At 43.3% G+C, this 16,305-nt stretch overlaps 2 protein-coding genes across 2 annotated transcripts in view; both read right to left on the reverse strand.

The window, feature by feature from the left end:
* LOC130838424 (zinc finger protein 347-like) overlaps positions 1 to 6,061 on the reverse strand; it is a 25,901-nt gene extending 19,840 nt beyond the window's left edge. Inside the window, exons 1-2 of the mRNA XM_057711502.1 lie at positions 6,010 to 6,061; positions 1,440 to 1,530 (exon numbers count right to left, since the gene is read on the reverse strand). Coding sequence (XP_057567485.1) covers positions 1,440 to 1,511 — 72 coding nt within the window. The 5' untranslated portion in view covers positions 1,512 to 1,530; positions 6,010 to 6,061. The remainder of the gene's footprint in view (positions 1 to 1,439; positions 1,531 to 6,009) is intronic.
* Positions 6,062 to 13,319: 7,258 nt separating this feature from the next.
* Positions 13,320 to 16,103, reverse strand: LOC130839270 (putative zinc finger protein 702). Its single transcript, XM_057713340.1, has 2 exons — positions 16,014 to 16,103; positions 13,320 to 14,443 (listed from the first exon to the last, which is right to left on the reverse strand). Exon 2 carries the CDS (start codon positions 14,264 to 14,266, stop codon positions 13,562 to 13,564), a length of 705 nt encoding a protein of 234 aa, XP_057569323.1. The 5' UTR covers positions 14,267 to 14,443; positions 16,014 to 16,103; the 3' UTR covers positions 13,320 to 13,561.
* Positions 16,104 to 16,305: the final 202 nt, after the last annotated feature.

A 16,305-nucleotide genomic window follows, 5' to 3' on the forward strand; every position in this document is an offset into this window, starting at 1 on the left:
TCAAAGAACCACAAGTAGCCAAAGTCTCTTGAATAAGAAGAAAGATGGAGGCATCCATTTTTTAGAGTTCAAAAAATATCACGAAGTAATTAAGATTGTGTGGCATCGATATAAACAGATATATAAACCAAAGGAACACAAGAGAATGCTCAGAAATAATTCTTTGCATTTCTGTAAAATGGATTCCAAAACCTGCTAAGACTACAAAATGAAAATAAGACAATCTCAATAACAAATGCTGCTGGAAATCTGCATACCTCCACACAAAAGAATGAAGCTGAAACCTTACCTGTTTCAAAGGTAAAACCTTCTGGGTGTCAAAGGACACAACCAACACAGTGAAAAGACAAAAATCAGAAGAATGGAGGTGACAAAACGGATTCCTAGAATTTCCAAATCTCAACGATTTAGGTTGATTTCATAGTTTAAAATGGATGATGGAATAAAACACCCTCTATCACTGATGTCTGTTTCTAAACTTTCCACTCCATTCCCAATCATGAAGATGTTGACGTCAGTGACACAGTCATTTAGCTACCAATGTATTATAAAAACTCAGAACAAAGTTCTACTTATTGGTCTCTTCCAGAATTTACCAGGCATTTCTGCATATTAATACCTGACTTCCATGTGTAGTGTCTTCATTCCGTTTTGTAGAGAAAGGACTGTGCATTCAGATGGGGCCCCTCAACAATCCCTGGCGCCCAACATCACTTACGGGGAGCTGCCCTGAGAAAGGGGTCCTGCTCCCAGGACATGGCCCTGGGAGCTGCCTTAATTCAAGGATTTGTGTAAAACAAACATAGCTCTCTGTCCCGCCACCCCTGACCTTGAGTATGTGCTTAAACAAAGAGCATGTGATTCCTTGGGCCGCAGTATGTGTTCCCACAGACTCCTTATTGTATGAGAACATCCTGAGACCATGTATGGTACAAGCTACTACGCAAGTTCCTGGTGCCCTTGAAGAGATAGAACAAGTTACAACAAAGAAGGAGTCATTTCGTTTGATGTCCCCCTTTGTTCTGAGAGTGTATAAAAAGCCACCGCATAATAAAGAAGTTTGTCAGTTGCCCTAGAGGCTTCTGACCCTCTCGACCCCATCTTTTGTCTGTCTTTCTTTATTTCCTAGCCACATCGTGTTTGCCTAAGGACCTGATCGATTTTGCCGGCAGGCTCCAGCAATTACTGACCTATCCAAGGGCGTGAAGCTCTGCCCAGGACTATGCAAGCAGAGACACCACACAAGTTCCAGGTCCAGGTCACAGGATCTCGGGCAGATGGGTTCTAAGTGGAGGTGACAGGCACTGTGGGAAGGCCTAGGGTGACTGTGAATGTACAGGTGTCAGGCAGGAGGCTTCAGAGTCAGAGAAGATTACTGAGTCCAAAGAAGGGCATTTCAAGAAATACGATGAAATAATCAACTGAGATTGTGAGTTTACCTGAGAAAGGACCATTCCAGAATCCTTTTCTTTCCTGGTCCTCCTCTTCCGGGCGTTTCCCTTAGGCACCATGATTCTTTAGTAGTCAGTCCTAAAAGTTGAAAACATGCTGTTTAATGCTTAGAATCAACACACCCCCTTCTTGTGCCACAACCACACACACAGGGATGACCTCACTATGTGGAAAAGACAGTCCTCTGCTGCCAACAGTCACAGGAGGAATTCAAGACAGTAAATTCGTACACAGAGAGCAACAGATGAGGTTTTCCACTTTCCTTCAGATCACGCTTCCCTGGGACTTCCCTAGGGACTTAGTGATTAGGATTCCAGGCTCTCACTGCTACGGCCCAGGTTCAGTCCCTGGTCGGGAAACTTAGATCCCGCCAGCTGTGTGGCAAGGCCAAAAACAAACAAAAATAAAACAAACAGAAAAAACAAGTCACTCTCCCCTTCTGGTGAGGCCCGAAGGTAACACAGCAGCAGGGAAAACCTCAGCTAGACCCTGACCATCCCCTTCAGGTCACAGACCAGCCCGGATCCATCCCTATGCAAAGCAGAGCCCCTCACCCTAAGCCCAGATCTCAGCCCTCAGGAATGGGAGGACTCATGATGGATCCAGGTTGGAATCACCTGGGGCACCTCAATATTATCGAGCTTTGGCCCCACACTGACTGTTTGAGGAGAATATCTAGTCAGAGGGTAGAAAACATGTACATAAAAAATGCTTCAGAGATTTCATGTGAAGCCTGGATTGAGCACCACTCAGAGGAGGCAAGCCCAGCACACCCTCCACTTTCTCTTCTCCAGCTTTATTGAGATATAACACACTAATTAAACTATGTAAATACAAGGTGTACAAAGTGATCCTTTGACAAACGTATATACACTGTGAATAATTACCACAATCAAGTAATTCACACATCCATCAAATCACAATTACAAGTCACAACTTGCGTGACTAGTGAGAGCATATAATTCTTCCTCTCTGAGCAAATTTCAAACGTACAGAAAGACACTGTTGGTGGGAAGGTAAGCAAGAGCAGCCATTGTGGAAAGCTCCTCAGAAAATTAAAAACAGAATTACCATATGATGCAGCAATCCCACTCCTGGGCATATATCCAGATCAAACTATACCTCAAACACATTCATGCACCCCTATGTTCATAGCAGCACTATTCACAATAGCCAAGATATGGAAACAACCTAAATGTCCATTGACAGATAAGTGGATAAAGAAGATGTGGTACTTATATATAATGGAATACTACTCAGCTATAAAAGAGAATGAAAGAATGCCATTTGCAGCAACACGGATGGACCTAGAGATTATACTAAGTGAAAGAAGTCAGGCAGAGAAAGACAAATATATGATAGCACTCATAGGTGGATTCTAAGAAAAATTATACAAATGAACTTATTTACAAAGAGAAACCTAATCACAGAGTTAAAAAACAAACTTGTGATTACCAAAGGGGGAGGGGGCAAGAATAAACTAGGAGGGTGGGATTAACATATACACACTACTATATATAAAACAGGCACTCAACAAGTAACTACTGTATAGCAAGGGAACTCTATACTTTACTCTGTAATGACCTATATGGGGAAAGAATCTGATAAATAGACATATGTATAACTAAACGACTTTGTTATATACCTGAAACTGTAGATCAACTATACTCCACTATTAAAAAAACAAAAAACAAACTAAGATCTCATATGTCCCGGGGCAAATAAGCCTGCTCGCCATAACTAGAGAAGTCACACACCACAATGATAGATCCCACATGCCACAGCAAAGATCTCATGTGTGGCAACTAAGACCCGATGCAGCCTACATAAATGAATAATGAAATAATTAATGAATTAGAAAGAAAGAAAGAAAGAAAGAAAGAAAGAAAGAAAGAAAGAAAGAAAGAAAGAAAGAAAGAAAGAGGGAAAGAAAGAAAGAAAGAAAGAGGGAAAGAAAGAGAAAGAAAGAAGCTCTGAGCAAATTTATTCCTCAGGAATATAGACAGGCTCAGTTGGAAAAAGATTCCAAGTCAATTTAGCCCATCCTTCAGAGAACTTGCAGAAAATACTGAAGAGGGACCTCAGGGAAACATCTTCTTGTCACTGCAAAGCTCACTAATTTACCAGATCACAGAAGGAGGAAGAAAAGTGAATATAAGACTAAGTGGTAAAGCTAGGCTTTCACTATTACTATAAAAGATCATTGATATCTTTGCAAACTACTCATCAACACAGTCTAACATTATTTACTGCTTACTAAGAAACTTTACATATGTAAAAAGAAAAGACAACACTCAGGCCAGGAAAAAATCTGAAACAAATTCTAAAAAGCAATGATACATTATTTTTAATCTAAAAACCTGATGTCAAAAATTTTGAGAAAAACTAAAGATACAGGAATTCTCTGGCGGTCACTCCTGTGGCAATTTCACTGTTGGGGCATGGGTTCGATCCCTCGTTGGGGAATCACCATTCTGAAAGCCATGAGGTGCGGCAAAAAATAAATAAATAATCTTCTCTAACCACAATGAAAGGAAACTACAAAAAAAAAGCAGAAGGGAAACAGGAAAGTCCCCTAAATGCGGAAATAACTCAATTCTTTTTTTATTTTTATAAAGGAAGAAGATATGGTTACTCACTTCCGGGTATATGGGGAAACAGGAGTAGAAGGTACAATTTCTTTTTAATAAATTTATTTGTTTATTTCCTTTATTGGCTGTGTTGGGTCTTTTTTGCTGTGTGCGGGCTTTCTTTTTAGTTGTGGTGAGTGGGGGCTACTCTTTGTTGTGGTGCGCAGGCTACTCTTCATTGTGGTGCACGGGCTCCTCACTGCTGTGGCTTCTCTTGCTGTGGAGCACGGGCTCTAAGCGCATGGGCTCAACAGTTGTGGCGCATGGGCTTAGTTGCTCCGCGGCATGTGGAATCTTCCTGGAGCAGGGACTGAACCCATGTCCCCTGTATTGGCAGGAGGATTCTCAACCACTGCGCCACCTAAGAAGCCCACTCATTCTTTTTTTTTTTAATTTACTTATTTATTATTATTTTTTGAGGTACACAAAGTTCAATCATTTGTATTTATACACATATTCCCGTATTCCCTCCCTCCCTCGACTCCCCCCCACCCTCCCGGTCCCAGTCCTCTAAGGCATCAGCCATTCTTGAGTTGAATTCCCTTTGTTATACAGCAACTTCCTACTGGCTACCTATTTTACAGTTGGTAGTATATATATATGTCTATGCTACTCTCTCACTTCGTCTCAGCTTCCCCTTCACCCCCCGCCCCCCCAAACCTCGAGTTCTCCCACTCATTCTTAAAGACACAATGAATGACGTACAGAATACTGGAGTCCAGCAAACCCTCTTTCAGAAGTTTCTCTCTTCCTTTTCCTCTATTTTCCTGTTTCTATCGTCTTACTTACCTGTCCTGCCCCACTCTCCACTTAGCTCCCCCTCTTGATGCACCTTCTCTCCACCCTTCTTGACTGTGTTGAATCTCCGTATTTCTGCCTCTTTCTTCCCACCACCTCTGTTCCCTCTCTGCCCTCTGGGTTATGCCCCTTCTGTACCTGTTACACTCCCTTCCTCCCCACGCTCAGGCTCCCCAGGTGGCTGTGCTTCCTTCCTGCTCTCTCCCTCTTCCTCTGCTCGTCACCCTTTGTCCACTTTTCCACCCAGCACCATGTTGCTCTGAAGGCCAAGGTCCTAACTCTTTTATCCTCTCCCCCTATTCTGTGTGAAGTGACTCTCCTTTGTTATCCCGCCTTCTCAGGTCCCCTTCCTTGCCCTGTAATCTCTGCGGATCCGGCTTAATTTATTTCTCCACTATATTCACCTGCTCCTTTCAAGACAATCATTTTCATTGTACTATCTCTTTGCACGTCCCTCAACCACCTTCTACGTTCCCACTGGTTCTCCCTCATCCTTTTCTCCTCAGGTTTTCTACCTCACTTTTAGTCTTTCCATTTCTGCTTTTCCTGATCTCCCTCACCCGCGCATAACACACACACACACACACACACACACACACACACACACGGGTGACTACGAAGGGGAGGCCTGCGGACGCCAGGACAGAGGCGCTGGGAGGGAGGGGGTCTCAGGAGAGGGTCGGGCTCCCCAGGATCCCAGGACCGGGGAGAGGACGCGGCCCCTCCGGGAGCCGGGCGGCCGGCGCTGCCTCCTACGGCCGAGGGGGCGAGGGTGGGGGTGGGGGGGAGGAGGAGGGAGGGGGAGGGGAGGGGGAAGGGCGGTGGCGAATCCACCTCGCGGAAGAGGACCTTACGAGCGAGGCCGAGACAGTAATAGGTTTGAAGCAGGAAAATGAGGCGAAAGGAGGTGTCTACGTGGACCGAAGGCAGAAAAGCCACGGGAAGGGACCAGCCTCAGAGAAAATTCAAGCCCGAGGGAAAAGATACCCGACCCGTAACCGCGGGTCCGCATTTACTTGGGGCTGAGGGCCGGGTGCCGGGATTTTACGTCCATAGAGACTCCAGAACCAAGAAGAAAGGTAGCGGGGTACCGCGCAGCGCATATTTACACGAAAGAGAAAAAGCTTACGCTCCGCTCCTGAACCGTGGCTCGGCGCTCTGCTTCCGGGTACTGCGGCCAGGGCTCCTGCGCGGCAGGAGGGACTTCCTGGGCGGGGCCCTCACGTGGAGGGGCGGGGCGAGAGCGCCCCTGCACACAGAGGGAGGGAGGGAGAGAGGGAGGGAGGGAGGGAGGGAGGGAGGGAGGGAGGGAGGGAGGGAGGGAGGGAGAGAGGGAGGGAGGGAGGGGCGGGGAGCCTGCAGGGGTTGGTGCGTCCAGCCCCTTTACTGAATTACTTTAATTGAAACTTTTGTAGAGACATGGATGTACCTAGAGGCTCTTACAGAGTTAAGTGAGTCATAAAGAGAAAAACAAATATTGTATATTAACACATATGCAGAATAAGAAAAATGGTACAAAGCAACCGGTTTGCAAGGCAAAAATAGAGACACAGATGCAGAGAACAAACATATGGACACCAAGTGGGGAAAGTGGGGGGGAAGGGGGTTGGGGGAATGAATTGGGAGATTGGGATTGCCATATGTACATTGCTAATAAGAAAACAAAATCAAATTATACATTTAAATATATGCAGTTTATTGTATGTCAATTGTAGCTCAATAAAAGTTCTTAAAAAAAAATAAACTGGGGACTTCCTAGGTGGCACAGTGGTAAAGAATCCGCCTGCCAAGGCAGGGGACATGGGTTCGAGCCCTGCTCTGAGAAGATCCCACATGCCATGGAGCAACTAAGCCCATGCACCACAACTATTGAGCCTGTGCTCTAGAGCCCGTGAGCCACAACTACTGAGCCCATGTGCCACAACTATTGAAGCCCACATGCCTAGGACCCATGCTCCACAACAAGAGAAGCCACTACAATGAGGAGCCTGCCCACCACAATGAAGAGTAGCCCCCGCACGCAGCAACTAGAGAAATCCCATGTGCAGCAACGAAGACCCAACACAGCCAATAAATAAATTAAATAAATAAATAAATTTATTAAAAAAATAAACAGTATTTAAAAAAAAATAAAAAATAAACTGGTGTCTTACTAGGTGGCGCAGTGGTTAAGAATCCACCTGCCAATGCAAGGGACACGGGTTCCATCCCTGCTCCAGGAAGATCCCACATGCCTCAGAGCAACTAAGCCCATGTGCCACAACTATTGAGCCTGTGCTTTAGAGCCCGTGAGCCACAACTATTGAGCCCATGTGATGCAACTACTGAAGCCCACGTGCCTAGAGCCTGTGCTCTGCAACAAGAGAAGCCACGGCTATGAGCAGCCCGTGCACCACAATGAAGAGCAGCCCCCACTCACCGCAACTAAAAGAAAGCCCGCGCACAGCAAAAAAGACCCAACACAGCCAATTAAATAAATTTATTAAAAAAAAAACCTGCAAGTCCCTCAAAGGCAAAAAAAAAAAAAAAATTAAGTTACTGTCTGTAACAGTTTGCAGGTAAAAGCTTAGCGCTGTGTAGGCCTGTTATGTCAGATGCCAAGATGCTTCCATTTAAGATGAAAATGGTTTTTAATAAAAAGCTATTTTTCATATCACGTTGTTAGTATCTCTTGCTAGTGAAGGTGAAGCAATTTAATGGTCTGACAACGAGGGTCTCCCAGAGCAGAGAGGAGGGGGCTGACATGTGCCATTGGTTTGGTCCAGGAACATTTTTGAAATGAAAATTAATTTAAGCAGCTTTAAGAAATAAGAACTGGACAATCTCTGAGTTACAAATACAAATAACAACTTCGTATTTCTCCCCCTGGGTAGAATGGGCTATTTCCTACTGACGCCCTACAAAACAGCTTTTCCCTTTTTTTCCCTATTAATGCAGAAGGTCAAATTTAAGACACAACTCAGTTCCAGGAACTCAGTGATGGGACCTGGTGTCTGAGACTGGAGGACTAAGGCACATGATTATTTATATCACTAACCATTGCCTTAAAATAGCAATACATGTTTTTAAATTGTTATACTGGAAAAAAATTGTTATAGATTCTTTCAACCCTGAGATGCTAATGGTGCATTGTCAGCTTCTGCTACAGAGTACTGAGATGGAATAAAAATGTTTGAAAAAGGAATTACAGAGTTGTGAAAAAGTTCATTTTTTTTAGTTATAAAAAGCAGCAAAATATAATAATGGCAGCAGTTAAATGTAAATCATACACATACACACACTATTCTGAATATTTTCATTAAATGTTCCTCTCCAGATTACTTCTCTCTTCAATTGCCAAGAATTAAGACTAATTTTCCTTTAAATATATATATACACAACTGCTATTGCCATTCAGTGGAGAAAGTGACCCAACTTTACCCCTGCATTATTGGACCAGATAAACAGTGCCCACTAATCTGTCGCTCTGCTCTCATATAAAAACAAAAAAAACAAAAAACTGAGGGACTTCCCTGGTGATCCAGTGGTCAAGACTCCATGCTTCCACTGCTTCCACTGGACGGGCCACAGGTTCGATCCCTGGTTTGGGAACTAAGATCATACATGTGGTGCGGCACAGAGAAAACAAAAAAAAACCCAGTCAACTAATGTCCTACCTGCTTTGTTCATGATCAGCTGGTAGCGCATTCTGCACTATAATGCACACTGGCCTATCTATGAAAGGGCACCTTGAACATAATAACGATGAGTCATGACATCATTTACATTATTCTCTGCTCCTCCCTGGCACCAATTCACACACTAATGAATAATTCAGGGTCCTTGTTCTTCCAGGGAACGTGGATGCAAATGAACCACACCTAATGAAGTCGGCCTCTTCATCTTATTGATTCTATTCCAGAGACCATCATCAAAGGCCTGTAATGAAGGCTTAAGATCACCATGTTACCAAGGACAAGCTCTTACTCCTCAGAACAGGCCAATACATCCAGAGACTAGTTGTTGGGCCAAGGAACGGCAATTTTACTCGGAAAACCAGCAGAGAGACAAGATAGCCAACAAGTGTCCCAAAGAATCATCTTCCCTGACTTAGAATTCAGCCTTCTTTGATACTAAAAGCAGAGTGAGTATAGTCCTGCTTCAAGTCAGACTCCTGTGATATAAAATTTACATTTTATGGGAAGACAGGAATACTTTAAACACACTCTCCTCTGCCCTGTGACCTCCTCCCTCTCCATACGGCGTATTTGGAGGAAAAGATGGCGGCGAAGTAGAGAGACGTGGAGTGCATCCCTCCCCACAGATGCATTGGGAATGCACGGAAGGACGCAGTAATTCTCACAGAGAACCAGCTGAACACCAGCAGACGGCCTCGGACACCGGATGGGACTGCGGGGAGCCCGACATAGCCGGTAGGGAGGCATCTACGAGGGCTCAAAGAGGGTGAAGCGGCGGAGCTGTGGCAGACGGGAGGGAGTGAGAAACATTCGGAGGGTCCGCAGCGCAGCTCAGCGTTCCCGGACCAAGACATGGATCCGCGGCTGAACGGAGGGTCCAAGAGCGGGAGTGTGGGAGCAGGAGAGCTGGTTCAGTGTGGGAAACATTGTTGCCGGTAGAGTGACGGACCAAGAGGACAGGAGGGAGGAGGCCCGCGGAGAGGAGTGCCCGTTCCTGAGAGCGGCCCGGCCATGATGGCGGCTGGAGGCTGCAGGCTCACTGGCGGCTGGGAGGAGCCGCGCGCATAGCCTCTCTCTCTCTTTCGGCGCCTCTGCAACAGGCAGTGGAGAGACGCCCTGCGGGCCACCTAAGGCGCTCAGGGATAACAAGTACCCTCAGGCACTCGGGTGGGGCTAGATTAAAACCCCTTGCAACGCCAGCAGCAGGGAGGCTGCGGAGAGAAAAAAAAAAAAAGAAAAGAAAAGAAAAAAACCCCCGAGAGAGGCCCAACTCTAAGACTTTCTGTTTAAGCCTGAGCCACCGGCGCCCTCTGCAACAGGCACCTCCAAGCCTGACTGAGACATCAGTGCGCCACTGCTCACTCCCTCCCAGGAGAAGGAGCCACTGTTGTACCCTCTCCCTCCCCACACACCGACGCTTACAGACGAACAATAAAGGAACCTCTGCTGGTCACAGAATAACGCAAAAAAACCCAAGGACAAGCAACCCCAAAAGTTTGGACAACCATGAGGAAACAAAGAAACACCATGCAGGCAAAGGAGCAGGAAAAAAACCCACAAGACCAAATAAATGAGGAGAAAATAGGAAAAATGCCTGAAAAGGAATTTAGAGTAATGATAGTAAAAATGATACAAAATCTCCATACGGCGTATTTGCCTGATTCATCAACCAAACCTGACCCATCAGCCAAACCTGACCCATCAGCAGGAACAACTGCTCAGCCAGAAAGAAAACTGTCCCCGAGCACCAAAAGGACGACTCCTGAAAAGACAACATTCCTTCTTGATCTTGTAAAGGCTCACACAACCCACCAAGATGATGCTTAGCCCTGGATTACGTGAACTTAGACCTGGATATGATGAGGAAATTGAAACTTCCTCTCCTCTATCTTGCAAAGGCCTGCTGGCCACTCTCAGTTAAACAGTAAAATGAATGACTAAGAGTGATCAGATAAGGGAAGAATGTCTGGCTCTCAGGCACCCACCCCAAGCCTTTGTTTGAGACCCTTTGCACATAGACTTGTTAAGTGACCATTAACGTCAACCTGCAACCAATGTGAGAATGCAAATTGTGACCTTAGTCTTGATAGGAATGGAATGTCTGGCTACTACAAGTTCCTGTTAGGACCCCCTACTATGTGTGTAACCCCTGGCAACTCCCGCGCTCTGTAACTGCCCGTGACCTGTAGTAATTTGTAGCCAATCAGTTTGTACCAATTATAGCTGTATGTTTTAACCTATATAAGGAGAAGACTCCCCTGAAACGGGGCCCCAGAATTTTGGAGCGTTAGCTCGTCTGGGTCCGCCGGCTTAATAAACCTGAGTTCTCCAACTCTCCGAGTGTTGTGCTTGGTTTCTCATGGGATCAATTTTTTTTCTGCAACAGATAATGTGAACTCTCAATAATATGTCATCGAATGTACAGCTGTCTGTACAGTTATAGAACTAAAATTATATAACTCTGCCTTGATTTCTAACAGGCAGGACAGTTCTCAGAACTTTCTGAGATGCTCTTCCTGGGGTATGATCCTCAAATGTGGCTCCAATGAAATCATCCATTTCTTAGACGGAGCGATTTTCTGTTGACACACCAGAAGGGGTGTATTAATTTCTTCCTTCCTGAAGCCATTCACAGGTGGCCCTGGTCAGTACAGTTCCTGGGAGCTAACCAGAGGTATCTGACATTAACACTGATTACAAGGGTGGCAGGGTTCTCAAAGATGGCCAACTGTACATAATTTAAACTTACAGGCAACATCCCTTTAGTGATTCACTTCTACTGTTGCAGGAAAACCAGTTCCGCAAGAAACCAAGCAGTACACTCAGAGAGTTGGAGAACCCAGACGAGCTAACGCTCTGAAATTCTGGGCCCAGTTACAAACTTGATTTTCCTTTTTATAGATCATACTAGGCTATACAGTTGGCATCTATTGATTGGACTGCACAATTCCCATACTCTTCAGATTGGCTACAGTGGCTACAGATTGTGGCAAGTTAATTACAATGAGTAATAGTTTCTTTCAATCAAAGCAAATTGGGTACAAAACATTTAAGCAGAACAAGCACACGAAAAAATCATCAGACCATTTTGATCATTTTCCCAGTTCCCAGTTCCGACTGATTACAATTCACTGTAAGAATCGTTTCTACACTCTCTATACATTCATTAATGATTAACTAAACCTGCTCAGCAAGCTTTAGGCTACAGATTTCAAAATGCCCCTCATTACTACCAAAAGCAAAAGAATACAACAACGTAAAAGAAACAGGTCGAATATGGAATCACAATTGTTTTTCCCATTTACTTCAAACTTCACATTGAAAGGCATAAATAGTAATGTTCCCTTTTCAAAGAAAACTCAAATTGAGTATTTATACACTGAAGACAACGGGCCATTTCCACACGTTCTCTTTCCTCTCACATACATGTCATGTCTTTACATGTTGTGACTTGTAAAGATTCTGCAGTATGTAACATCTCACAAAAGTAAAGATTTACTCCTAGTATGCATTCTCTGGTCTATGGTCTGTTGCAAGAATTGCTCAAAATATTCACCAGATTCCTTCCATTTGTAAGAATTCTCCCCAATATGGGTTACTGGGTAAACCCTATGGATGCACTGTTTTGAAGTGTTTCCATGCGTATATATCCTGACCTGTATGAATGCCCTCATTACACCAAAGGTATACATACTTAAGGTAAAAATTTAAAACACTCTTTACATTTGAAAGTTTGTTCTTCAACATAAATTCTCTATGTTCTATAGTTCTGATCTTCAGTTATGAAATTTAGCACACATATTGCTTTCTGTGGTTGCTCTCAAAGATGTATGTTCTGCTATTGCCTAATACTTGGAACTCAGGATAAAGGTTGTGCCACACCCACTGCGCTTTAGAGGTGTCACTCAAGTATGTTCCCCAACTTGTGATCTGAGTAAAATCCTTGCCACACACATTAGATTTGTGTGGTTTCTCTCCAAGATAAATATTCTGATATCTAGTGATGAACGAGCAATAATTTCAAACTTTGCCTTATTCATCGCATTTTAAATTATGACGTATTTGGTGAACTCTGAGTGTAAGGTACAACCTAAAAGCTATGCGAAATTTAGTACAATTGTAATCTTCTGACTGGTGCAGGTTACCTGATTATTGATGTCATGTTATACACAAGTATAGGTTTTTGACATTCATAGCATGTGTGAGGAATCTTTCCAGAATGAATTACCAAAGGGCTGACTACACCAAATACATTTATTTAGCATCACATGAACGGGAAGATGTGAAGGCCTGCTGCAAGCATTGCCAACACCATTATGCGTTTCTGGGCCCTCACTAGGATGGATCATCAGATGGTCTAAGTTAGGCTTGAAAACACAGATGAATTTGCCACACACATTACATTTCTAAGGTTTCTCTACAGTATAAATCTCTTGCTGGGGCATAAAGTGTAGATTTTGACTAAACACTTTGAGATACTCATTACACTTCTAACGTTGCTCTCCCGTGTAAATTATCTGATGGAAAGTGACGCTGAATGCACAAAAAATTTGCCACACTCATATTTGTAAAGTTTTTCCTCACTATGAATTCTCTAAAGAACAGTAACCTGTGAATTTCGAAACCTTCCCACATACATTAACACTTACACAATTTCTCTCACGTATGGACTTTCTGATGTTTAGTGAGGGTTGAGACCTGAGTAAAGGCTTTTCCACACTCAAAACATTTGAAAGGTTTCTCTATATGTATTCCCCGATGACTTATAAGGTATGAGTTTCAACTGAAGAACTTGCCACATTCATTACATTTGAAAGGTTTCTCTCCAGCATGTATTCTCCAGTGAACTCGAGGATGTGATTTTTGACTAAAGACCTTGCCACACTCATCACATTTGTAAGGTTTCTCACCAGTATGAACTCTCTAATGACTTAAAAGGATTGCCTTTTTACTAAAGGTCTTGCCACACTCATTACACCTGAAAGGTTTCTCTCCAGTATGAACTCACTGATGATTATAAAGGTCTCCTTTTACACTAAAAACCTTGCCACACACATTACATATGTAAGGTTTCTCTCCAGTATGAACTCTCTGTTGATTGGCAAGGTGTGAGTTTCCGCTAAAGACTTTGCCACATACATCACACTCATGTACTTTTTTTCCTGTATGAATGATCTGATGTCTCCTCAGGTATGAGATGTCATTAAAGGTTTCGCCACACTCATTACATTTGTAAGGTTTCTCTCCAGTATGAATTCTCTGATGGGCTGCAAGCGTTGAATTACGGGTAAAGACTCTGCCACATACACCACATTTATATAATTTCTCTCTTTTGTGGATGACCTGATGTCTAATGAGGTGAGATCTATTAAAAAAGGTTTTGCCACACTCATCACATTTGTAAGGTCTCTCCCTGAGTGCTTTCTGGTCTTGTGTCTGTACTGAAGGATGGATAAAATCATTCCCATGGATATTAGGGACATTGGTTTTGACATTAGGAGGAATTCTTTGAAATGGTGAAAATGAGGAACGACTGTTGCTAGGCCTCTCAACTTCATCACATTCATAAAATACCCCGTCAGTTTTAAATCGCTGCAGTTTATCCTGAACGTTTAATTGAAGTCTGTTTCCAATGGGCTTGATTCCTGCATCCCTTCTACCACATCTACCTCTTCCATCAGTGTGATCTCCTTTCTGGGTTACAGGCATTCCTTTGTCATTTCTTTCATCATCTCTGCCCCGACACTAGAAGTCTTCCTGGATTCCCCGGATGTGCAAATGTTTGATTACACGGCTTTCTTCCCAACATCAGTGTTTGGAATACTTCTCCTCGGTCACTGTTTGCTTTTGGTTTTAACTGCTTGATCACATGTATAGAACAGATATCTACAAGACATAAACATCCATAGGTATCCTCTCAGTACAGTTCAGAAACAAATGTTTCACGTTGACAACATGATATTATACCAACAGTAATACTTATACCAAGCCCAGTTTTGAAACTTTCCAAATACGATCTTAAAAGTTACATAAACACTCAAAGAATGCAATGCTTAACTAAATAAAGTGATAAAATATAATTCAAACTACTCTTAGGGTAGTCTAGTTTCAAACTCCTCTGAGAAAAACACTCACGTTGAACAAACATATGTCAGCTCTCAAAGAAAGGGTCAGGGTTAGGGTTCATCACTCCAAGTATCATTGTAGTTCACAGGCTTTCTCATTAAGATTCTTCAAAATTAGCTTATGAGGTAAATGAACAATGGCACACAGGCAATGAACATTTTCATTCATATTTCACCTCACAAATATAAAGAGGTGAACAAAGTTGTCCAGGGATAACTTCCTATACCATTTACAGAGGCTACAATACATGATCACTGATATATGTGAACAACATTGTCACACTGCCTGAGGTAGGCTTTTGTAACAGTCCGAAAACCTGAAAAAAACCTGGAAACGTTTATCAGTCTTACTGAGGGGGCAAGAAACCTCAATAAAACAGGCTGCATCCTCCTCCTCAAAGTTAAGCAACAACCAGCTCACAAAAACCAGATGGTGAGTGTTGTGGATCTTGATAAAGACCCTGCCTTTGTCTCTGTAGGAGCTGCAGCACCACTGGAAGGTGAAAATGCATTTTACATGATGAAGGACAGAGTGATAAGTTGGGAAGAAGAAACCTCTCCTCTGTGAGTGTTCAATAAATGAACTCCTGTTTTCCCAAAAAACTCTCCACTGTGAGAAGAGCTTCCCAAACACGATTACTGTTGTGGCTTCCTCTCTGCCCTTATGAGATCCCATCTGTGTTTGCACTTTTCATACATTCCCACCCATTTGGTTTTTGTGTATTTTGACACCACTTACCAGAGTCCTGGGCTCTCTCTCTTGCTCCAAAAATGGAGACAATGTTCAGATCAGAAAAAAAAAAAAAAAAGCCCTGCTCATCAGAACAAGGAAATGTAAAGCGGTATGGTTTTTCCAAAATCACAGCTCTTTGTACAGCTGTGGGGTTAGGAGATTACAGCTGGGTCAGGAAAACTATTTCACAAACTCACCCACTTCCTGCCTCCTTCTAAATGCATAGGGAAGAGTGTAATACATACACATAACTCTTCCAAGAATTAGAGTGAGTCAGAACCACAGGGTAGAAGACAGAAAACTGGATATGTTTTAAAAGTTTCCCATTGAGCTTTATACATAATTAAGCTCTAGAACAACCTCTGATGTAACATGAAATGGGCACATCATCTGACAAAAGAGTCAGTTTAAACTTGTGAAGCCGCATCAAGTCTGAGTCCACAGGGCTTTCAGATCAAAGAAAATAGGGCCCCCCCAAATAATAAATAAATAAATAAAATTTAAAAAAAAAGAAAAAGAAAAAGAAAATAGGGCCTCCCAAGAGGCGCCCGAGAAAGTGCAAATGCAAATCCCATCTCTAGAGGGAAAGTATCCTCACCCAAGGAGAGCAGGTTCTGGTAGGTCTCCACCATCACGTCCCTGTACAAGGCCCTCTGAGCAGAGTCCAGGCATTTCCACTCCTTCTGAGTGAATCTGATGGCCACATCCTCAAAATTCAACCATTCCTGAAATGAAAACGTATCTTCACCACTGGGCCATGAGGAGACTTCGTGTCTTCATAAAAAAGGAAAAGAGGAGTAAGGGGTAAGGGCTGACTGGTTAAAGCATGTGTTCTAACAGGTCCATGTAAAGGTATCTGGAGACAGAATCTGTCTCTAATTTTAACTTCT

This window comes from Hippopotamus amphibius, chromosome 16, assembly GCF_030028045.1.
Source record: "Hippopotamus amphibius kiboko isolate mHipAmp2 chromosome 16, mHipAmp2.hap2, whole genome shotgun sequence".
In the NCBI taxonomy this organism is placed as follows: Eukaryota; Metazoa; Chordata; class Mammalia; order Artiodactyla; family Hippopotamidae; genus Hippopotamus; species Hippopotamus amphibius.

Bases quoted from the DNA above. Each gene is read 5' to 3' on its own strand.
- LOC130839270 (XM_057713340.1), bottom strand. From the start codon at position 14,266: ATGCCTGTAACCCAGAAAGGAGATCACACTGATGGAAGAGGTAGATGT.